General features: G+C 46.0%; 1 protein-coding gene across 1 annotated transcript; it reads left to right on the top strand.

The window, feature by feature from the left end:
- Positions 1-7,359: 7,359 nt before the first annotated feature.
- MTHFD2 (methylenetetrahydrofolate dehydrogenase (NADP+ dependent) 2, methenyltetrahydrofolate cyclohydrolase) lies at positions 7,360-17,922 on the top strand. Its single transcript, XM_056860415.1, has 8 exons — positions 7,360-7,490; positions 11,642-11,826; positions 13,290-13,412; positions 14,042-14,194; positions 14,286-14,393; positions 15,441-15,533; positions 15,878-16,003; positions 17,589-17,922. Exons 1-8 carry the CDS (start codon positions 7,360-7,362, stop codon positions 17,726-17,728), a joined length of 1,059 nt encoding a protein of 352 aa, XP_056716393.1. The 3' UTR covers positions 17,729-17,922.
- Positions 17,923-18,594: the final 672 nt, after the last annotated feature.

Below are 18,594 nucleotides of genomic sequence, written 5' to 3'. Positions count from 1 at the left end.
CTAGGCAATATTTCCCCTTTGAGAATGATGAATACAATACTTCTAAAATAGTGGCTTTAAATAGTATTATTGCAACCAGCTACACTGCTGCAAAACTCCTAGGTTCTTAGTAGTGCTGACAGCATATTCTACTGCAACATTCTTAGGATTATGTTTGAAAAATGCTTGCAAAAACTGCAAAAGACAGAGCATTTGTCAGGCATTCAGTCCAAATTTGGGACAACCCTGTAAGCAATCTCTTGTCTTCTCTTGCTTCTCACTTTCCTCAGAACCCTCCTGCATCAGTTGAAGTGATGTTTGAAAAGACACCTATATAGTCAGGAACAAATAATCAGGAGAAAGAGATGAGAAGCTTAATTCATGCACACTTTCCTTTGACCATGAAGCTTCTAGTGAAAGTTTGAAATTAGCCATCCTGGAGCTTTTAGACAGTGGCTAGAGAAATAAACTTAGGTTATGTTAGTGCTTTCAAAGATATATTATCTACTGCGAGGAAATACAAATTAAATGATTGTGATAGCTATTTTTTTTACAGTTACTATGATTTACAACTTGATTCTATTCGTATTAACTCAGAAGCAAATTCTGGTGGGTTTACTCCCAAGTAACTACATATGACTGCAGTGATTACTGTATAGAACTGTGATTTACTAAAATCTAAATCTAGCAGTGCTCCTTCGTTCTATTTCCCCCCCTCAGCTTTTTCCTCTCAAAATATATTCATTGTTTCTTTGCGACAGTAAAACATTCCTGGTTGACTACAGTGCTTATGATTTCAACCTTCAACTTTTATTCTTCTTCCTATTTTCCCAACAGACAAAAAGTACGATTATATCCTGAGGATGTAGCAGCTTGCAGCTCCATCTAGGGGCCACAGCTCAGCAATGGGACAGATGCTTTGCAGAAGAAGGCCCCAGGCTCAGTCCTCAGCAGCAATGTGGGGGGAAACCCTTGGGAAATCATTGCTGGTTAAAATAGACATTACTGGGCGATACTTGTAATTATTCATTGAATTAAACGAAGGCATTTATAAATTTCATACATATACAAAGTAGTACAATTTTAAGTCCTAAGACATACATCATGTTCTTAAATTGCGGTCTTGAGCATCAGTAGCACTGTGCGGAAATGAAGAAAGGAAACTCATAACTCCAGGAAGTGGGTAAACAGAGGCCACAGCTTTATTGATTACAGCAGATGAAGCACTGAAGCATAGGGCATGGATCCAGGCATCCGGCGACCGCCCTGTTGGCTGATTAAAACAATCCGAGTGTTGGGGAGCAACCATGGAGTGGCAGCTTAGTGGTTCCACTGGGACACAGATCTCTTACCGAAGTAACTGTGGAAGCCCCACGTATAAGAACATGGGAAAGTGTCTCATCTCTCTGGCCTCAGAAGTGGTAGCTGGGGAGAGGGGGGCTCAGATCAAATATGGTCCTCGCCCAGCACCTCTAAGCCCAAGCTGCCTTCCTCTTGGCTCTCTCCATTTTGGGAATGTGGTCTCTCCCCCCACTTCTAATCTCCTACTCCCCTCTTGAGGTCAGAGGAGAGTACCTCATCAGAGAAGAAGGTTCTTTCTGATGGGAGCATGTCCCTCAAGGTATTGACCAGGGAGTGGAAACTTCATGGTAGGGTTGACATAGGGTTGCCAACTCTGGGTTGGGAAATTCCTGGAGATTGGGGGTGGGTGGAACCTTGTAAGGGCAGAATCTGGGGAGGGGAGGGTGCTCGGCAGGGGTGTGGTGCCTTCAAGTCTACCCTCCAAAGCTGCTATTTCCTTCAGAGGGAATCTCTGATCTCTGTAGGCTCTCCCCCAAGGCACTGAACGAATCCTTGTGATTTCTGGCCTCATGCAAACCCAAGGGATTGTCAGTCAATCAGAGCCCATGGAACACCACTGAACGGGAGGGGTTACATTTTGTTCTGTTACTACATCTTCCTCAGTATCCGAAACATCAAGTGCCTCGTATCTATTTGAAGAGTAAAAAGCTGATAAGCCACTTACATTGTCCTTAGAGGAAATAAAATCATCAATTTTCAGTTGTTTTGTAGATTTTTTTTGGAGAAAGCTGGCCTCAGTTCCTCCTCCGTTTTCTTTTTCATCTCAGGCATGGGCTCATGGTTTACAACCGCAACAAAGATAAGACCAGCAGGAGTACAGGAAAATTACTTGCAATGCAATTAATTACCTGGGACTGCTAGAGATAAACAGCAGCCTCTCCAATGAATGGGAGGGGTGAGCAAGCCTTACTTTAAAAAAGGGAGGGACCTTTCCTCAGATAGCGATCTGTGACTCTGGAAAAAAGTGTTATTTCAGCCAGGATTTCTATTTGGCTTTTAGGTAAGATTTGGGTAGGCCTAAGGTGAGAAGCTTATTTTTAGGTGATAAATAAGCACCCTGCTAAAAGCCAGAAGCACCAAATCTACTGGGGCAGTTTTGGAGACCTAGAGACAGTGAAGTGAAGGGAGAACCCACACCTTTGAGGGAACCTGTGTCTGTGTAACCAGGTCCAGTAAACCACCTAACCAGAGGTAAGTATTTTGGGAAAAGGGAGAAAAAAATCTCACCTCAGTGTTTATTTTCTCACTTGAACGACCATCCTGCCCAACTGGGCTCTAATAGGCACTTGAGAAAGCCACTGAAGGAAGAACATTGTTCCACCTAGTCTCTTACCTGACAGGTGGCTTTGACCAGGTAATTCAGAAACGCAGTTAAATGTAACACCGTTCAAATTCCTAACCTACCTACTTAATTCACCTATCTACCTAACTCAAAATAAACCAATAAAATACAAAAGTAATTCCTATCCAATTCTAAACTAACCTAACGATCTAACTCAGCACAATGGAATGAAATCTGTGAACCAAACATGAAGAAAGTACCAATTGTAAATTTGACAGGCCAACCTAGCCCTAAGCCTGATGAATGAAAATATAACTAAATCAACCAACAAATAAATTCTTCAGCACCATCAAACTCCAACATCCAATGTCACCCACAGGCTGAGTTAGAGAGGAGACTTTGCAAACATCCACTCAGATGGCATCATCTGAACCAGGACAAGGAACTTGTTACAAAAGGAAGGGGGGCAGTGCCTTTCCTTGCTGAGAAACTCCCTTACACCAAGGGTTCCCTGGAAAGTAGCCTGGTAACCAGCCACCAGCACTCAGGGACCTCCTGAGAACATCTACGCTGGCCTGCTGAGAAGGTATCCTTCTAGCACAGTGCTAGAACAATAATGATGGGACAGGCTAGAAACCTTATAATCAACTAAGTAGTGCCTGTGTTGTTTAGCACACAGGGAAAGGGTTCTGAGAAATATCCCAGAGAAATAGATTGTATTAAGCAAAGTCCCCCCCCCCCCAAAGTCTTTATAAAAATCATTGTTTTAAAAGGGGGGAAGGTGTTCTGGATTTAAAAAAGAGGTGGAAAAGAACAGAACAAAATACAGGAAAAAACACACACAAGAACACAACCCACATTCTACATTAAAAACAAATACAGTTGAACTAACTCAGTTGAGCATACTTTATCTAGGCTGTAGCAGGTTCTTCAGAGCATATATAGTTCCTTGTAGTAACAAGATGTTGGAGGAGTCCTTAACCCCAACTCAGTCTTCTGAGGACCCAGGTTTCTGGTGAAGACTGAAGACAAGGGGAACTCCTAAAGGTCCGAATATTTACGGTCATTGGATCTAGCCAGCGTGGTGTAGTGCTTAAGAGCGGTGGTTTGGACCGGTGAACTCTGATCTGGAGAACCAGGTTTGATTCCCCACTCCTCCATATGAACGGCGGAGGCTAATCTGGTGAACTGAATTTGTTTCCCCACTCCTACATACAAAGCCAGCTGGGTGATCTTGGGCTAGTTAGAGCTCTTTCAGCCGCACCTACCTCACAGGGTGTCTGTTGTGGGGAGGGGAAAGGAAGGTGATTGTAAGCCGGTTTGAGTCTCCCTTAAGTGGTAGAGAAAGTCGGCATTTAAAAACCAACTCCTCTTCTTCTTCATCTAAGCCAGCTCCCTTGCTAAGAATGACAAGCTAAGATTAACAAGTTAATGCTATGCAAAGCCAGAGGCAACTATTACCAATCAGACATAAAATATAGTCTCACCCCCCTCCCCAAAACCTGGTAATGGCTCCAAACGTTTATGGCAGATTGGGGGTCTGGCCCAAACTGGATTGTCCTTTGTCCAATGTGAAATGGAAATGTATGGGTTATTCTAATCTAACCCCCAAGTGTCCAAATCCCAGATGCTCTAGGTGCCCCAGTAAGGTTTTAGGGCTTCTGTCACAGACCTCAGAGTGGAAAGGCAAAGGCGAAATGTGGTTGGCCAAGCAGATCTTGTCCAGAAGATGCTGAGCACAAGCAGGTCCTGAATGCAGGATCCTGGCTTAATAGCGTGCTGTTGTGGAAGAAATTTGGAGTTCTTTTCAGACTCACCTGGTCTGGGAAATAAGGGTGCATTTTTCATTTGTTGACAGGAAAATATTTACTCAAAAATTCAATGTGGCTTTCCTTCCTTAAAATACTTTTGGTGTGTTCCTGTGCACAGATGTTGTGGAATAAAATCTGCAGACAAATCTAGTCCATGGAGTAAAATGTCAAGTCCAGCATTAGACCTTGTGAAATCAGCTAAGGAAACTTTGGCTTCTGCTGGGAATGGTCTGAAAGTACCATCTGCAGCAGGAACTACTCTATTCCATATACTCTGTCTGGGGTTATTTTCAGCCCCTTCCTTGACAGAGCAGCATTGAATGGTGACCTCCTCCACAGTTCCTTCTTCCATGGAAATGCATTCAATGGAATTTGGGCCCTTATGCAACTGGCAGGGAATGGCTGATTTCAGGACCAAGATGTAGGGGAAAGAGAAAGTCAACAAAAATGGAGGCTTGATAGCAACGTTGGATCACATGGCTCTTTCTCAGGACCTCCTTTTGGCAATATTCAAGGATTTGAGATTTAAGAAAAACTTTTAATGGTATCCGGCAACCATACCAGCCTCAAATGAACTCGCCTGATATTTTTAACATCCTCCAAGCAAAAATGGGAGTGTTCCAGAGGACTTGGCAGAGAACCCAACTAACACGTAAGCATGCTTACATACTATAATATGTAACATGATTCTTGCTGGTTCCCACAGGGTAACTGGTGTCAAATAAAGTCAGTGCTTGAGAGAGAGAGAGAGAGTGATGATTTGTACTGGGTGCTTTTATCTTCAGCAGCGCTTCTATGCAACAAGCAAATCAACTCAAAGATACTTTTTTCTCATTACAAGGCACACAACTATTATCTAGCTATAAAGCCTGTTCCTTCAAGGTGGCTATCATACAATCAGATACATTTATACTATGTGAAGTTATTCCCCCCTCCCGGTGAATAATGTAACCTATTTCAGTAAGCCAAAACTATGGTGCACAGATTCTAAACTAGCATTTTTAGAAGCAAACAATCATAAGGCCAAAGGCTCTGCCACAATGAGACTAGAATCACCTTGCAAGGAGGTGTGTGAGTTCCCCTATCAGCCAGCATCCAGCCGAGGCAGATCTCCTTCTCTAATAGATGTGTAGAAATCTCCGACTTTAGGTCTGTGCCTCTTGTGTCTATTGCCTATCCCTCTGATCTCAGGATAAGGCAGCATCTCTTCCCTTTTTTGAATAATAAGATGTAGCCATGGACCACAGCTGGGCATGCTGGGCTTGAACCAGGGAAAGCTGGGTTTAAACCCTCACTGAGTGATGAAGATCACTGTGTGATCTTGACCCTCCCCATTTCAGCCTAGCCTACCTCACAGGGTCGTTACAAGGGCAACATGGGGCTACGTATACAGAATTGGAACATTAAAATGGGTTAAAATCCAGACCAGGCTACCCAAAGGGTTGTTGCAGGGATAACTTGGGGCAAGGCATTTAGAAAAGGAGAATTAAAATGGGTTAAAAATACTATCTAAGCCCGGAGCTCCCTCTGGAAACAGTTCTGGCATGTCTCCTGTGTCCTACAAGGCCGCCTCAAGCGGAGAGTTCTGGAGAGGTGGTATGCATAACGTTCTATGTAATAAAAAAGACCCTTTCCCACATGGCACTTAGCCACCATCCGAGTTGGTCCGTATTTAATATTCTCTCCACTGTCTGTTTGAGGGAAGGGGGTACTTCTGTCACACCTTGAGATTTTATAGATGATGGAGATGCCTTTATTCTCATCCTTTGGGGCGTGGTCCCCTGCAAAAGCCATGGTTCATCACCTCAAGTGCAGACCCGGTTGACACACGGTAGAAAAGACAACACCGCTTCAGACTGTGATGGATTCTATCGCCGGTTGTTCCTCTTCATTAAACACACAAACACAGATTAAACCAGCAACTGTCTCTCTCTTGTTGCTTGAGGAGCTGGCTTTCTACTTGCAAGGGGATTAAAAACAAAAACACGTGCACAAGACAACACTTCACGGCGAAACTCACAGCTTTAATAAATCAAAAAGACAATATGCAATTTTTGGAGGAATGGGGGGCATGGAAAGTTTACTGTGAAACTGAATTTCAAATGGGGTTGTTTAGAGGGTATTCATTGAACTAATCTTTTTATATATATAAGTAATTATTGTTTTTTATCATAAGTTGAATTTAAAATAATGATAAACTCTTTAGGTTTTTATTAATTTATAAATTATATATTAATGAATGGAATGAAATGTAAGATTAGTAATCATTTACAAAAGACAATTTTATTTTTGGATGGAAGGAGGTGGAGGGAGGTCAAATGAAATTTAAATTTAAGGTTATAGTATATCAACAAAGTTTTTCTCTTTGTTAATGTAGTTAGATGACAATGAACGTTTAAACTTGTTGGAAATTTGATTTGAGAAAACAATAAAAACTATTTAAAAGGAAGAAAAAAAAAAGACAACACTTCACGGCCGAAACTGCAGTTCTCCTGCCTCTCCTCCTTGTTCCTCGACACGTGCGGATGGAACCTCAGCGCAACACAGAGGACGACGCTTCGCTCCTGTGTCTGCTACAGTAAGGACCGGCACCACGAGGACGCCACTACCGCCCCATCCCCTTTCTCCCGCGCCTTCCTGATCCATCTCGACCAATCGGAATGTAGGCCGGGCGTTCGGCCCCGCCCTCTCAGCCTCCCGCGTCAATCGTGGCCCGCCGCCCAGCCCTCGCCTCGCCTTCCGGAAACCGTGACGTCACTCTCCCCGTCACCCAATCCGAGCGGTACCGGCGCGTCACTCTCTCTTCCGGCCAATGATGTCGCGGCCGGCTTGAGGGCCGGGCGGGGTTGGCGGAGGTTTCTTAAGGCAGCGCCGGGCTTCACCTGGGCCAGAGACCCTCCATCCGACGCGCCGTCCGCCGCTGCCATGGCAACCGTCGCCGCGCCGCGCCTGCTCCTTCGCCTCCTGGGCCAGGCCGCCGCGGGGGCCTCGCCGGGCCGAAGCTGCGGCTGTCATCTCCGGCAGGAGGCCCGCCGGCTCCACCTCACCGCGTCTCGGTATGTCGGGGGAAGGGTCTGCGAGGAGCCCCGGCGGAGCCTCCCTCTTCGGGGGTAGTCTATCCGATGGGCCGCACCTGGAGGGGAGGCGTGCTGGGCGTAGGAGACTCTATTCTCCCAGGCCATTGATGCACGGGAGGTTTCGCCTGGGGTTGGCTAGAGGCACGTTTCCCCCCATCCAGATCCTCAAAACTCAGCAATAGGCCCCGGTGGAGCCTCCCTCTTCGGGTGTAATCTATCTGACGGGCCGCAGCTGGAGGGGAGGTTTGCTGTGCGTGGGAGGCCCGAGTCTCCCAGGCCATTGATGCACGGGAGGTTTCGCCTGGGGTTTGCTAGAGGCACGTTTTCCCCCATCCAGATTCTCAAAACTCAGCAATAGGCCCCGGTGGAGCCTCCCTCTTCGGGTGTAGTCTATCTGAGGGGCCGCACCTGGAGGGGAGGCTTGCTGTACGTGGGAGACTCTAGTCTCCCAGGCCATTTATGCATGGGAGGCAAACCCCAGGCGAAACCTCCCGTGCATCAATGGCCCCCAGTCTTCGTTTACTTCCCCCCACCCCGTGTGGGGTCTTCGTCGAGGGGGGGTAGCTAGGGGCTTTCGGGAGCCTTTGGGCGGCCGTGGTTTCCCCAATGTGGTGGTGGGGGGGGGACTGGATCCGGCCCCTGTGCTTCCCTATGGTGGGAATGAATGGGCTGGGCTCCCCCCAGCGGTCGTTGGCTGGCCTGCAGGCTGATGAAATCGCCTCGCTCGCTTGCGTGGAGCGGCTGCTGCCGCCTCCAGCCAGTCCCGGGACGAGCCCTGGCTGCTGCTCGGCGGCAACGCGGGGATGTTTTCGGGGTGGTATGCGGAAAAACGGGGGAGGGTTAGGTGCTGGGCACCGCCCTTCCCCGTTTTCCCTGAGTTCTGATCGTGACCGTGATTTGCAGTAGCGAAGAGCAAGAGGCCAGTGTGTGTGTAAAGTGCCGTCAAGTCGCAGCCGATTTATGGCGACCCCTTTTTGGGGTTTTCATGGCAAGAGACTAACTAACAGAGGTGGTTTGCCAGTGCCTTCCTCTGCACAGCAACCCTGGCATTCCTTGGTGATCTCCCATCCAAATACTAACCAGGGCTGACCCTGCTTAGCTTCTGAGATCTGACGAGATCAGGCCAGCCTGGGCCATCCAGGTCAGGGCAGGAGGCCAGTAGCACCTTTAAAAAGAACAAAATTTCTGGCAGGGTATGAGCTTTTGTGAGCCACGGCTCACTTCTTCAGATATGTGATTTGCAAGACGGGCATCAAAAAGGGAAGTGGAGGAGCGGAAGTGATGGGGCTCGGTTGCCTTTTCGGTTCGCTTTAGTTTGTGGGGTTGAGTTAAATGCATCGTTACCAGTTCTTGAGTGACACTGGGTTATCTAGAGAGTCATTTCACACATGAAGCTGCCCCTTATACGGAATTAGACGCTTGGTCCATCAAAGTCAGTATTGTCTACTCAGACCGGCCGCAGCTCTCCATGGTCTCAGGCAGGGGTCTTTCACGTCACCTACCTGCCTAGTCCCTTTAAATGGAGATGCTGGGGATTGGACTTGGGACCTTCTGCATGCCAAGCAGATTCTCTACCACTGAGCCACAGGCCCGCCCCCGTTTTGATCACTCTTTGGAATGTAAAGCTAGGTTGGCTTCCCAGGATGACCTTTGTTGGTATCGCTCAGTGGGCTCTTGGGTTCCTCTTGCCACCTTTGCATACTATTACCCATCCTGTTCTTCTGGAATGCCTATGCAATTGGGAGTAGGAGGTGCGATATATGTTCCCACCTGGCAGGTGGTGCCCAGAAGGTGGTGCTAGGGGATCGCTGCCCTGCAGCTGTGCATTTTTGATGGGAGAATTCTGCAGGGGTGTTTCTTCCCTATGTTGGCTTCATGCAGCCCTAGATGAGGTCGTTCGGGGGCTTGGTGAAGTGTGTAGATAACACACAACTCTTATTTCCTTTTGACCTAATCCTGGTTAAGCAGCGACTATTTTGGAGTCTAATGGGCTTGATGAGGCTAATAAATTGAAGCCCAACCCATATGAGTTGGAGCTACAGTTGGGTGGTTTCAGCTACTTTTCCTTATAAAACTATTGGTTGTTGCAAGCTGCCTTGGGTGACAAGCAAAAAGAAATCCCAGAAGCCATAAATTCGCTGTTAAAATACCGTTCCTCTTGTAAATACTGTATGGAGTGGTATGCTTCTTACCAAGTACATACACTATAACCTGCAAGAAGCTACCCAGATCTCCTTTAAACATGATGCTGGCATGGTGAAGAGCTTCTCTGTGCAAGTGTAGCCTCTTGTGCAACTCGTGAAAGGCATCTGTGCACCTCTACAAGGTCCCCAGATCTCTGGCATGTGGCTGTGCTTTGCATGGGTTGCAGCACACTATAAGTGAGACCTGGGGCTGTCCAAAGTTGCTTTACTAAGTTGATACCTGCACACATAGTATATGAGAGACATATACTAACCAGTATGACAACTAGAACCTATCTGACCAGATGTTTGAGTAATTGGGAATAGACTTTACAACCTATTCACATGCCTGGTTGGGTTTGAACTGTTTGCATATGTATTTATTAATTTATTTCTGTAAATTTGTGCAGTCTTTACAAGGGTTTTAATTAACCACTTATGAAGGCCCTATAGGCCAAACGTGTTTGGTATGTGGCTACAGTTATCAACCTCTCTTTCCACCCAACCTTGGGTACCCAACTTCTGTTTTTAGGTTGGGTTTTATTCCCCTCTTCTTTCTTCCACTGCTGTCCAAAGCTGCACAGGGGACAGCTTTGCTTTATCAGCCTCCCTCGATGAAGGCAGTTCAGTGTATTGTTTAAAAATGTCACAAGTCAGTAGAACTTGCTTGTGAAAGGCTTTCATGACTTTGATGACTTTCATGGCTTGACCTTGAGTTGGAAGCAAAGAAGCAGGGTTAAAAGTGAGCAACAAGTGTGGGAGGCATAACTAGGGAACAGCCCAGTAAATGTTTCTTCCTTTATCTGTTCTTCTTGCCTCGGTGGCTTTTATCTCTTGCGGACACGCAGCATGCTGGAGCGTGTGACGACAGTGCAGTTCTGGAAATTAGCTGCAGTTCTCCCTTGCCAAGAACCAACTTTTAAGCGGCTGCTCCTGTGCCTGCTTTCTGTGAAACAAAGTTTCTCTAACTGGGTCTTAATTTTTTATTATGTTTGGCTAAAAGAAATAGCTGAATAAGCTTAGAGGATACTATGGTTTTGATTCCATAGTATGAGGAACAAACACCTATTTAGGGTAACCGGCTATTTAATGCAAAGCTGCATCTACTTTTTTTCCGTCGCTTGATTCCAGTATAGTGTTGAACTATACTGGTCTGTGAGTGTTTGTTTTTGCCTGTTGAGTCAGATGGTATGGGCTTTTAAAGTGTAAAACACTATAAACAAATATTAGCAAAGCTGAAGTTTGATTGTTCAAGTATTGATAGTTTTTAAGCAATGGCGATTGCAGTGGTCAATGTTGATTCAGTTGCAGGCCGTTGCACTTGTGAGCTGGTGCTGATTGACCCTCTCTGTAACATTTGTTATTTGAAGGCTCTCATGGGCACCGAGAAAAGCAAGGTCTAGTTGCTCTAAGCGCTTCTTCACACAATACAGAAGATGGGTCCTCATGGTTTGTCTGCAGATGTGCTGTGTCTTCACTGCAAACTCTAAAGGGTGTGTGTCTGAAAATGCACAGCAAGCCTGATTTTGAGAGACGTGGTTGACTAAGGCTCCCAGGTGTGCATTTCTAGACACAAATGCCCATCAAAGAAAATAGAAGCACGTGGTCTCTTTTCTGACTGTAATTTGTCTGTTAGCGTCCTTTGTACAAAAAGCCAGTCCTGGTGCCTGAAGGTTTTTAGGCTCCTTGGGATTCTTGTTTAAGTGTGCCACCTAGTAGCTGTAAAACAGAATGCGCTCTGACTTCATATATCCTTTGCTTCTATGAGATGCTCCCTCTCACAAGACCTGATGCTTCTGTATTTGGCTTAATTCTGGGCAAACTGGCCTAGAGGGGCATGCATGAAGAGGCGCTGCTATTTAGGGAGCCAAGCTAAGGTGTGATAGCTGTTAACATGCCGTAATTTGGATTTGGGGTCGGGAAGCTGTAAAAACTGTCTCTGTGCAGGAATGAAGCCGTTGTCATTTCTGGGAGGAAACTGGCCCGGCAGATCAGACAAGAAGCCCGCCATGAAGTGGAGCAGTGGGTGGCAGCTGGAAACAGAAGGCCTCACCTCAGCGTGGTTCTTGTGGGTGAAAATCCTGCAAGCCACTCCTATGTCCTGAACAAGACCAAAGCTGCAGCTGATGTTGGTATGTCCTTTTCCTCTCCTGAGGGGGTGGGTGAGCAGCATCTCCATCAGCAGAGTTGTTTGTGGGGGGTGGGGGGAAGGGTTCTTGGAAGTCACTGCTCTTCTCTTTACCTTCTCTATCTGGCAGCTTGAAGCACTTCTAGCTTCCCCACCTGCCACTTGCTTCACTGCTGCAGCCTGGGATGCCTTGGAGCATCTGCTCTGCAGCTACTTGGCCTTCAGTTGCCTGGTGTGCTTCCCTAGGACTTGGCACAAGGTTAGCCAAGCAGCTGTTGCTACAATATAGATTCTCCAGTCTTCCACCTCAAGCCTGTCTCTCAAGTTTCAGCTGCCTCCTCCGCAGCCTCATTGCACACATAATATCCTTAGTGCTGTCTGACTGCTGAGTATTTGTGTGACTTGGATGTCAGTGATACTTTTACAGCCTGAAACAAGATGGGAGGCTACAAGTTTGAAAAGAAGGAAGCTTGGAAAGCATAACAGATTTGGCCTCAAGTGCAGTAGCAGTGACAAGATCTAAACACTAGAAAGGTCTTAGATTGCTAGTCCTCTGACAAAGCCTTTGTCTGCTTAGGGGTGCCCTGCTGGCTGCTACTGCGCTAGGCAGCAATTGCCCTGCTGGCCCATGTTCAGCCCCGCTTTGAGATGTAACCTTTCCCAGATGAAAATGTAAAAGGATACGGTGGCCATGTCTGGCCAGAAAGACCCCAGGGCTTGGTATTCTCGGCAGGCACTGGAAACTTCGGTTTCTGGGATCAAATTGCAGTTACTGGATCTTCACTGCCTCCAATTCCTGCAGCTTGATTTGGGAACCGCGGTCCTTGAATATTCTGAGGAACGTGCAAAACGTTTTAGTGCACAGCTAAGCGGCTCCCAAATCCGTGGCTTCCCTTTGGTCAGTTCTAGTGATTTCCTTGTGAAGCTGTCAGGCTTATTAAATGCTCTGGCCAATTAGAAGTATAAAAAAGGAGGCCTCATGTCTGCTTAATTGCAGTACACATGAAAAATGAAATGCATCAAAATTTAAGCATACATCTTCGAAAGAAATCTCCAAGTTGGTCCATGTGGGCTTGTATACTAAACCTTGCATCTGCTTGCACTGCACCCTTCTCCATGGTGGAGGAGGTCGTCCACTGCAGAATGAATTTCTTTGGTGTCAGGAGCTTCTGTTAATCTATCAGTGAACCCAAAAGCGTCCCGTGCCAGAGAAAAGCACTTTGCAGTGGAGGACCACCTCAGCCACAGACAAAGAGGTGCAAACAAGCCCCTTGGTTCCAGCCGTATAGTCACGGGTATTCTTATTAGAAAAGCCTGAAACTGTGACATTGGCCAAGACTTCTGTCTTGTGCATCACCCAGCCTCTCTGATTTCACTAGCTAGTATTCCTTATAGCTTTGTGCCCTGTGAAACGTGGCCATCAAATTAAAAAATTTCCTTTTGACATTCCTGTCTTGCTTGTTGTAGGAATCAGTAGCGAAACAATCCTGAAACCAGCCTCCATCACGGAAGACGAGTTGCTTGATTTAATTGTGAAACTGAATGATGACACCAATGTAGACGGTCTGCTGGTGCAGCTCCCTTTACCTGGTGAGTAAACTTCAGGAGGAGCTCTTCACATGGCTCCATTAGAACATTTGCGTCTTTGAAACACGTGCATTGAGTCAGAGGGTTGTAAGAAAGCCAGCCTTGCATGCTGCTAGTTGAGTGGCCCATCTCCTGCCTAGGTCAGGCTCTTCCATACTATACTATGCGGTAACTCTTCCGTGGAGTGGCCTGTATCCCCCGTATGCCAGTACATGGTTTCAGTCTTGCTTATGTTGTCCGTGTTAAGCAGCTAGGGGTTGTGTTTGGACGGTTGTACTGGCTCAAGGTTGACTCAGCCTTCCATCCTTCTGAGGTCGGTAAAATGAGTACCCAGCTTGCTGGGGGTAAAGGGAAGGTGACTTGGGAAGGCACTGGCAAACCACCCGTAAACAAAGTCTGCTTAGTAAACGTCGGGATGTTATGTCACCCCCTGGGCCAGGAATGACCCGGTGCTTGCACAGGGGACCTTTACCGTTTTTTTACCTGGACAGGAATTTCATGAAACTTAATGTCCACATGGGCCAGTATTTGATTTCCTGTTCTGCTTTTCCCTTCCAGTCACGCATACTCGCCTGGCGTAACTGATGCTAGGACTACATACCAAGTATTAATTGTCTCTTCTCTCCCTCCAGAACATATCGATGAGCGAAAGGTCTGCAACGCTGTAAACCCTGAAAAAGATGTCGACGGCTTCCATGTCGTCAACGTGGGCCGGATGTGTCTGGACCAATACTCCATGCTACCTGCAACGCCTTGGGGCGTGTGGGAAATCATCAAGAGAACTGGTAAGAGTCTTGCACCAAGTCCTCTGTGTTTCTAGTGGTGTTTAAGAGCACAGAACCTCATTGTGTGTGTGCATGTTTTTCTGCATGGCAGGAATCCCAACCCTGGGCAAGAACGTTGTTGTTGCTGGCCGATCGAAGAATGTTGGCATGCCCATTGCGATGCTTCTGCATACGGATGGCAGACATGAGCGTCCTGGAGGTAAGCTCGGTCTCCAAACCTGGCTGGTTAGTAGAAGGAAGCTCAAATCACTTTGCTGCTCAGATTTTCCTCATTCAGTATCTGTGTGGTTACCTTACCTGGGGGGAGGGCTAAGACCCCCTCCATTTTCAGCAAAGATAGCAAGTGGTCTGTGCTGTGCCCCTATCCCCCACTATTATTTGGTCCTTTGGAATTCAGAACCGCTTTAGCAACCTCTCATATTGTCTGGAGAACTTCTATTTATTTATTTCATTTCTACCCCGCCCTCCCCAGCCAAAGGCTGGGCTCAGGGTGGCTCACAAGAATACCACATATGATAAAAACAGAATCAAAACCAATTAAACCATGGTTAAACAGCTGAATACAATTCTGATAAGGGCAAAGATGCCCAATGGAGCCAAAAAAAAACATCTGGCTGCAGCCGGGCAAGCAGATGGACAAACCCCAAGATGGTCTCAAACAAGACCATGCACAACATTTCATGCTCAGCGTTGTCAGTTTCCCTGGAAATATTGTTCCAGTTTCCCTGGGAAAACCTGGAGTTGTGCTCCTTCTTAGGACATTGGCATGTTCTGCGGAAAGCCCCGAGGAGCATCAACATCTTCAGTTCTTCAAAGCATGTGCACTTTGTCCTTTGTGGTTAATTTCACTGTGAACAGTGTGTACCATTTCCCAAGGCAGCATGAACAGGTTTCTGTCCTCGAGACCCTGTCTTGCAATGGTGAAAACGTTTGTTGTCCCTTTTTCAAAATATGGGATGTTGATGTACTGTCCTGGACCTTCTTAGTGGCAAAAGCTAGAAGCAATTTAAAAAAGTCCAAATAGGGCACCTTCAGCAATATGCCCAGAAGTAAGTGGGTAGTAAACTGCTGGAGGAAAATACTGCCTTGGTTGAAGGGTGGGGTTTTTTTTTTTTTTTTTTTTTGAGGTTGGGGCTTCCCTTCCCTCCCTGTTGTCACTCAGCTGCCAACTGCCCCAGCGTTCTTTAACATGAGCTAAATTGGAAGGAAGTTGAATGGTGTTCTCACCGGGAGCTTCTCTTTTCAGGGGATGCGACAGTCACCATCTCTCACCGCTATACCCCAAAGGAACAGCTCAAGCAGCATACAATTCTTGCTGACATCGTCGTTGCAGCTGCAGGTAAGAAGCTTGTCCTTCAGGAAGAGGCCAGAATCCGGGGACTCTTAAGGAACATCCGGCTGATGAGTACAGGACATTGATGGTGATGAGTAATTCTGGAAGGCTGCTAATCCCCAGAGTCTTTGCCAGTGGGATTTCACAGGCTAAAGAGCTGTTTGAAGCTGCTCCTGACACTAAGAAGGGGCACTGGGACCTTTGGCCTTGTCAGAGCTGGTAGGAGTTGAGGGGTCTTCCATCAGGGATCTTCTGGGAAGTCACCTGGAGCTTTGTCCTTTGAAGCTGTTACAGTATGTGGGTACCAGTAGCTTTCTTGTACATTAATTTATCTTTTATTAAATTTTCAGGCATTCCTAATCTGATTACAGCAGACATGATCAAAGAAGGAGCTGCTGTGATCGACGTCGGCATAAACAGAGTCCAGGATCCTGTTACTGCCAAACCAAAGCTGGTTGGAGATGTGGATTTTGAAGGTACGGGATTCAGATTACAGGATCCCAAGGAGATCAGATGAACGTTTTGTCGATAGATTTTACTGTATATTACGGAAGATAGGTAACGGCCACTTCAGCTGTTCTTTGAAATGGTTGAAGCTGCAAAGGCAGCAAAGGATGCAGAACATATCGAGTCACTTAATACCTTGTGAAAAAATGATCGCAACTCTTCCCTGTAACTTCATCCTTCCGTTTCTGTATTGGATGAAGGCGTCGAGTGGGCTGAGGATTTTGAATCCAAGGCTCTGTAGAGTTAAGAGTCCCGCTTGTGACCTTGTTTCAGAAGAGACGGCAAGAGATCAAGTTACTAAAAGCTTTGCCACAAATACTTCCTGCAGGCGGCTGTCGATATGGGTTGCCCTACTGTAAGCACGAGTCTAGCTAGGCTGCATTAGAGAGTCACACCTTTGCTTGGCTTCGGTAGCACAGTGAGGGATGCCTGCCAGGTATTCCTGTTGTGGGCTACCGTGTTGGTTGCACCTGCAGCAATCAAAGCTGAAACCGCAATCAGTAATTTGGTAGTTGGCACTTTCCTTTTGCTGACGTTGCCCCACAGAAGGAGCTGCCCCACTCATACTGTAGTCGGGAGTAGAAAGGGGCTATGGAAGTATACCATGACCCATTTTTGGAGCTCATAGAGTTAGTTAGGATTTCCTACATTTTTAGTGGGTTCAAATGAAAAGCATAATATCTCAGATTCCTGCTGTGTCAATTTATTCACTTTTTAAACAATTCGAGCACTGCTAATTTTGGCAAACAACCTGGAGACCTGTTTTTAGTGCTTCTGCATCTTGCTTCCAAACCAAAAACACTCTCCAAAATGGGTAGGCTCATAATCTGGGGAAAGTTTGGGCAGGATTTCTGTGGTCAAAGCCGAGAAGAGGCTTTATGGCCCTACTTCTCTCAGGCAGTTATTCCCTGCTACTGGGCATTTGGCCCTAATCTCTTGCCATTTTATTAATTCATTTCTATATTACTATCACATCAAATAATACAATCCTTAGAACAAAAATCAGTTCTATAATAAACAAACCAATACAAAGTCCAAAGAGTACTTCTTCCTGAAGACAATCAGTTACAATGAAAAGTCCAAATCTGGATTGGTTCACAAAAATTCACACGCTCCAATCAATCCTTCGTGACTCTTTGGACTTTGTATTGGTTTGTTTATTATAGAACTGATTTTTTCCCCTAAGGATTATACATCAAATAATACAGAAATGAATTAATACTTAATAATTTTGGCTTGTTCCTGTACTGGCTTTGTATAACATTATCTTTGGTATAGAGGTGTTAATTTTTATACTATTTTAATTGTTCCGTCACCACTGTCCTCAGAAAATCCCACAAACACCTGAAACCTGAGAAGCTGAATAGCTTCTGCAGAATGATTGAAAGAGGAATTAATTCATTAAAACCACAGATTTGTAGCTGTTTGGGGGAATATTGTTGACATTTTTTTTAGTCTGGGACTCCTCCCACTTTGCTCACAGTGAACGGCATACCTGGGTAATTTGGTGTCGACTCTTTCCTTAGCCTTACGTTCTGCCCCTTTCCCCCCCAGGTGTGAAGCAGAAAGCCAGCTACATCACTCCGGTGCCAGGTGGGGTTGGGCCCATGACCGTTGCCATGCTGATGAAGAACACCATCATTGCCGCGAAGAAAATGCTGAGGCCCCGAGAACTCGAAGCACTGACCTCTTAATGGCGGACTTTTCCATGTCGAACAGCAACATTCCAAATCTCCCAGACCACAGGCTGATAGCGATGCAATATTTATTTGCTGGAATATTTATTTAAAGCAATTGTGTTTGATGGCAGAGAGCCTCCACCCTAAACCAATGTGTGGCAATTCCTACCATTAAGCTACTGTATTTAAATGCAGGACCCTGGTTGAGAATTAGTAGGGTATTGAAGACGGATGGTGCGCGCTCTGAAATCCAAGAGAGCCGTAACCTATGGGCCAAGAATTGAATGTTCATATTACAAGAAGCATCTTAGTGTTTACTCCGTGCACCTTTGAACAGCCAGCCCAAAAGAGTGTCTCTTATTTGCTATGATTGCACAGCAGCTATTTTTGGAGTCAGATGTTACTATTGTTTTCTACAAGGCCTTATTTGTATTGCATTTTAATAGCTCTTGTAACAAAAGCAGTTTATAACCAGTTTGAATACTTTAATCTTACACATTTGTTAAGGCTGAAATGTGCTTGAAAGCTAGCTAGCATGGCATTCATCAGAAGACTGGCTGAGGTTCTCTGCGCCTGCTCAGGATTGCTTAGCGTTAATATCAATGGATATAACAGGTTGCATTTAAATAAAGAGAAGATTGTCTTTGAGAGTTTTATTGCATATCATTGCGTGTTCTAATAAGGCAGAGTTTAACTTTGTTGGAAACCCTCTTATTTTGGGCGGTTTTATACCGCCCCCCTCACCAAAGGTGGTAATGCTAATCTGACCAATCGGTTTGAATATCAGGGCATTAGCTGAGTAGAACCCCGACCTGGATAGCCCAGGCTAGTCTGATCTCATCAGAACTCAGAACCTGAGCAGCATTGACCCTGGCAAGTAT

Source organism: Euleptes europaea, chromosome 14 (genome assembly GCF_029931775.1).
Source record: "Euleptes europaea isolate rEulEur1 chromosome 14, rEulEur1.hap1, whole genome shotgun sequence".
NCBI lineage: Eukaryota > Metazoa > Chordata > Lepidosauria > Squamata > Sphaerodactylidae > Euleptes > Euleptes europaea.
This window is presented reverse-complemented; position numbering and strand designations above follow the sequence as displayed.

What these genes read in the sequence shown, in the direction of transcription:
- MTHFD2 (XM_056860415.1), top strand. Translation starts at nt 7,360, where the DNA reads ATGGCAACCGTCGCCGCGCCGCGCCTGCTCCTTCGCCTCCTGGGCCAG. An exon ending in GGTGCAGCTCCCTTTACCTG is followed by an intron (nt 13,413 to 14,041) that starts GTGAGTAAACTT and finishes CTCTCCCTCCAG; the next exon opens with AACATATCGATGAGCGAAAG. An exon ending in CATCGTCGTTGCAGCTGCAG is followed by an intron (nt 15,534 to 15,877) that starts GTAAGAAGCTTG and finishes TTAAATTTTCAG; the next exon opens with GCATTCCTAATCTGATTACA.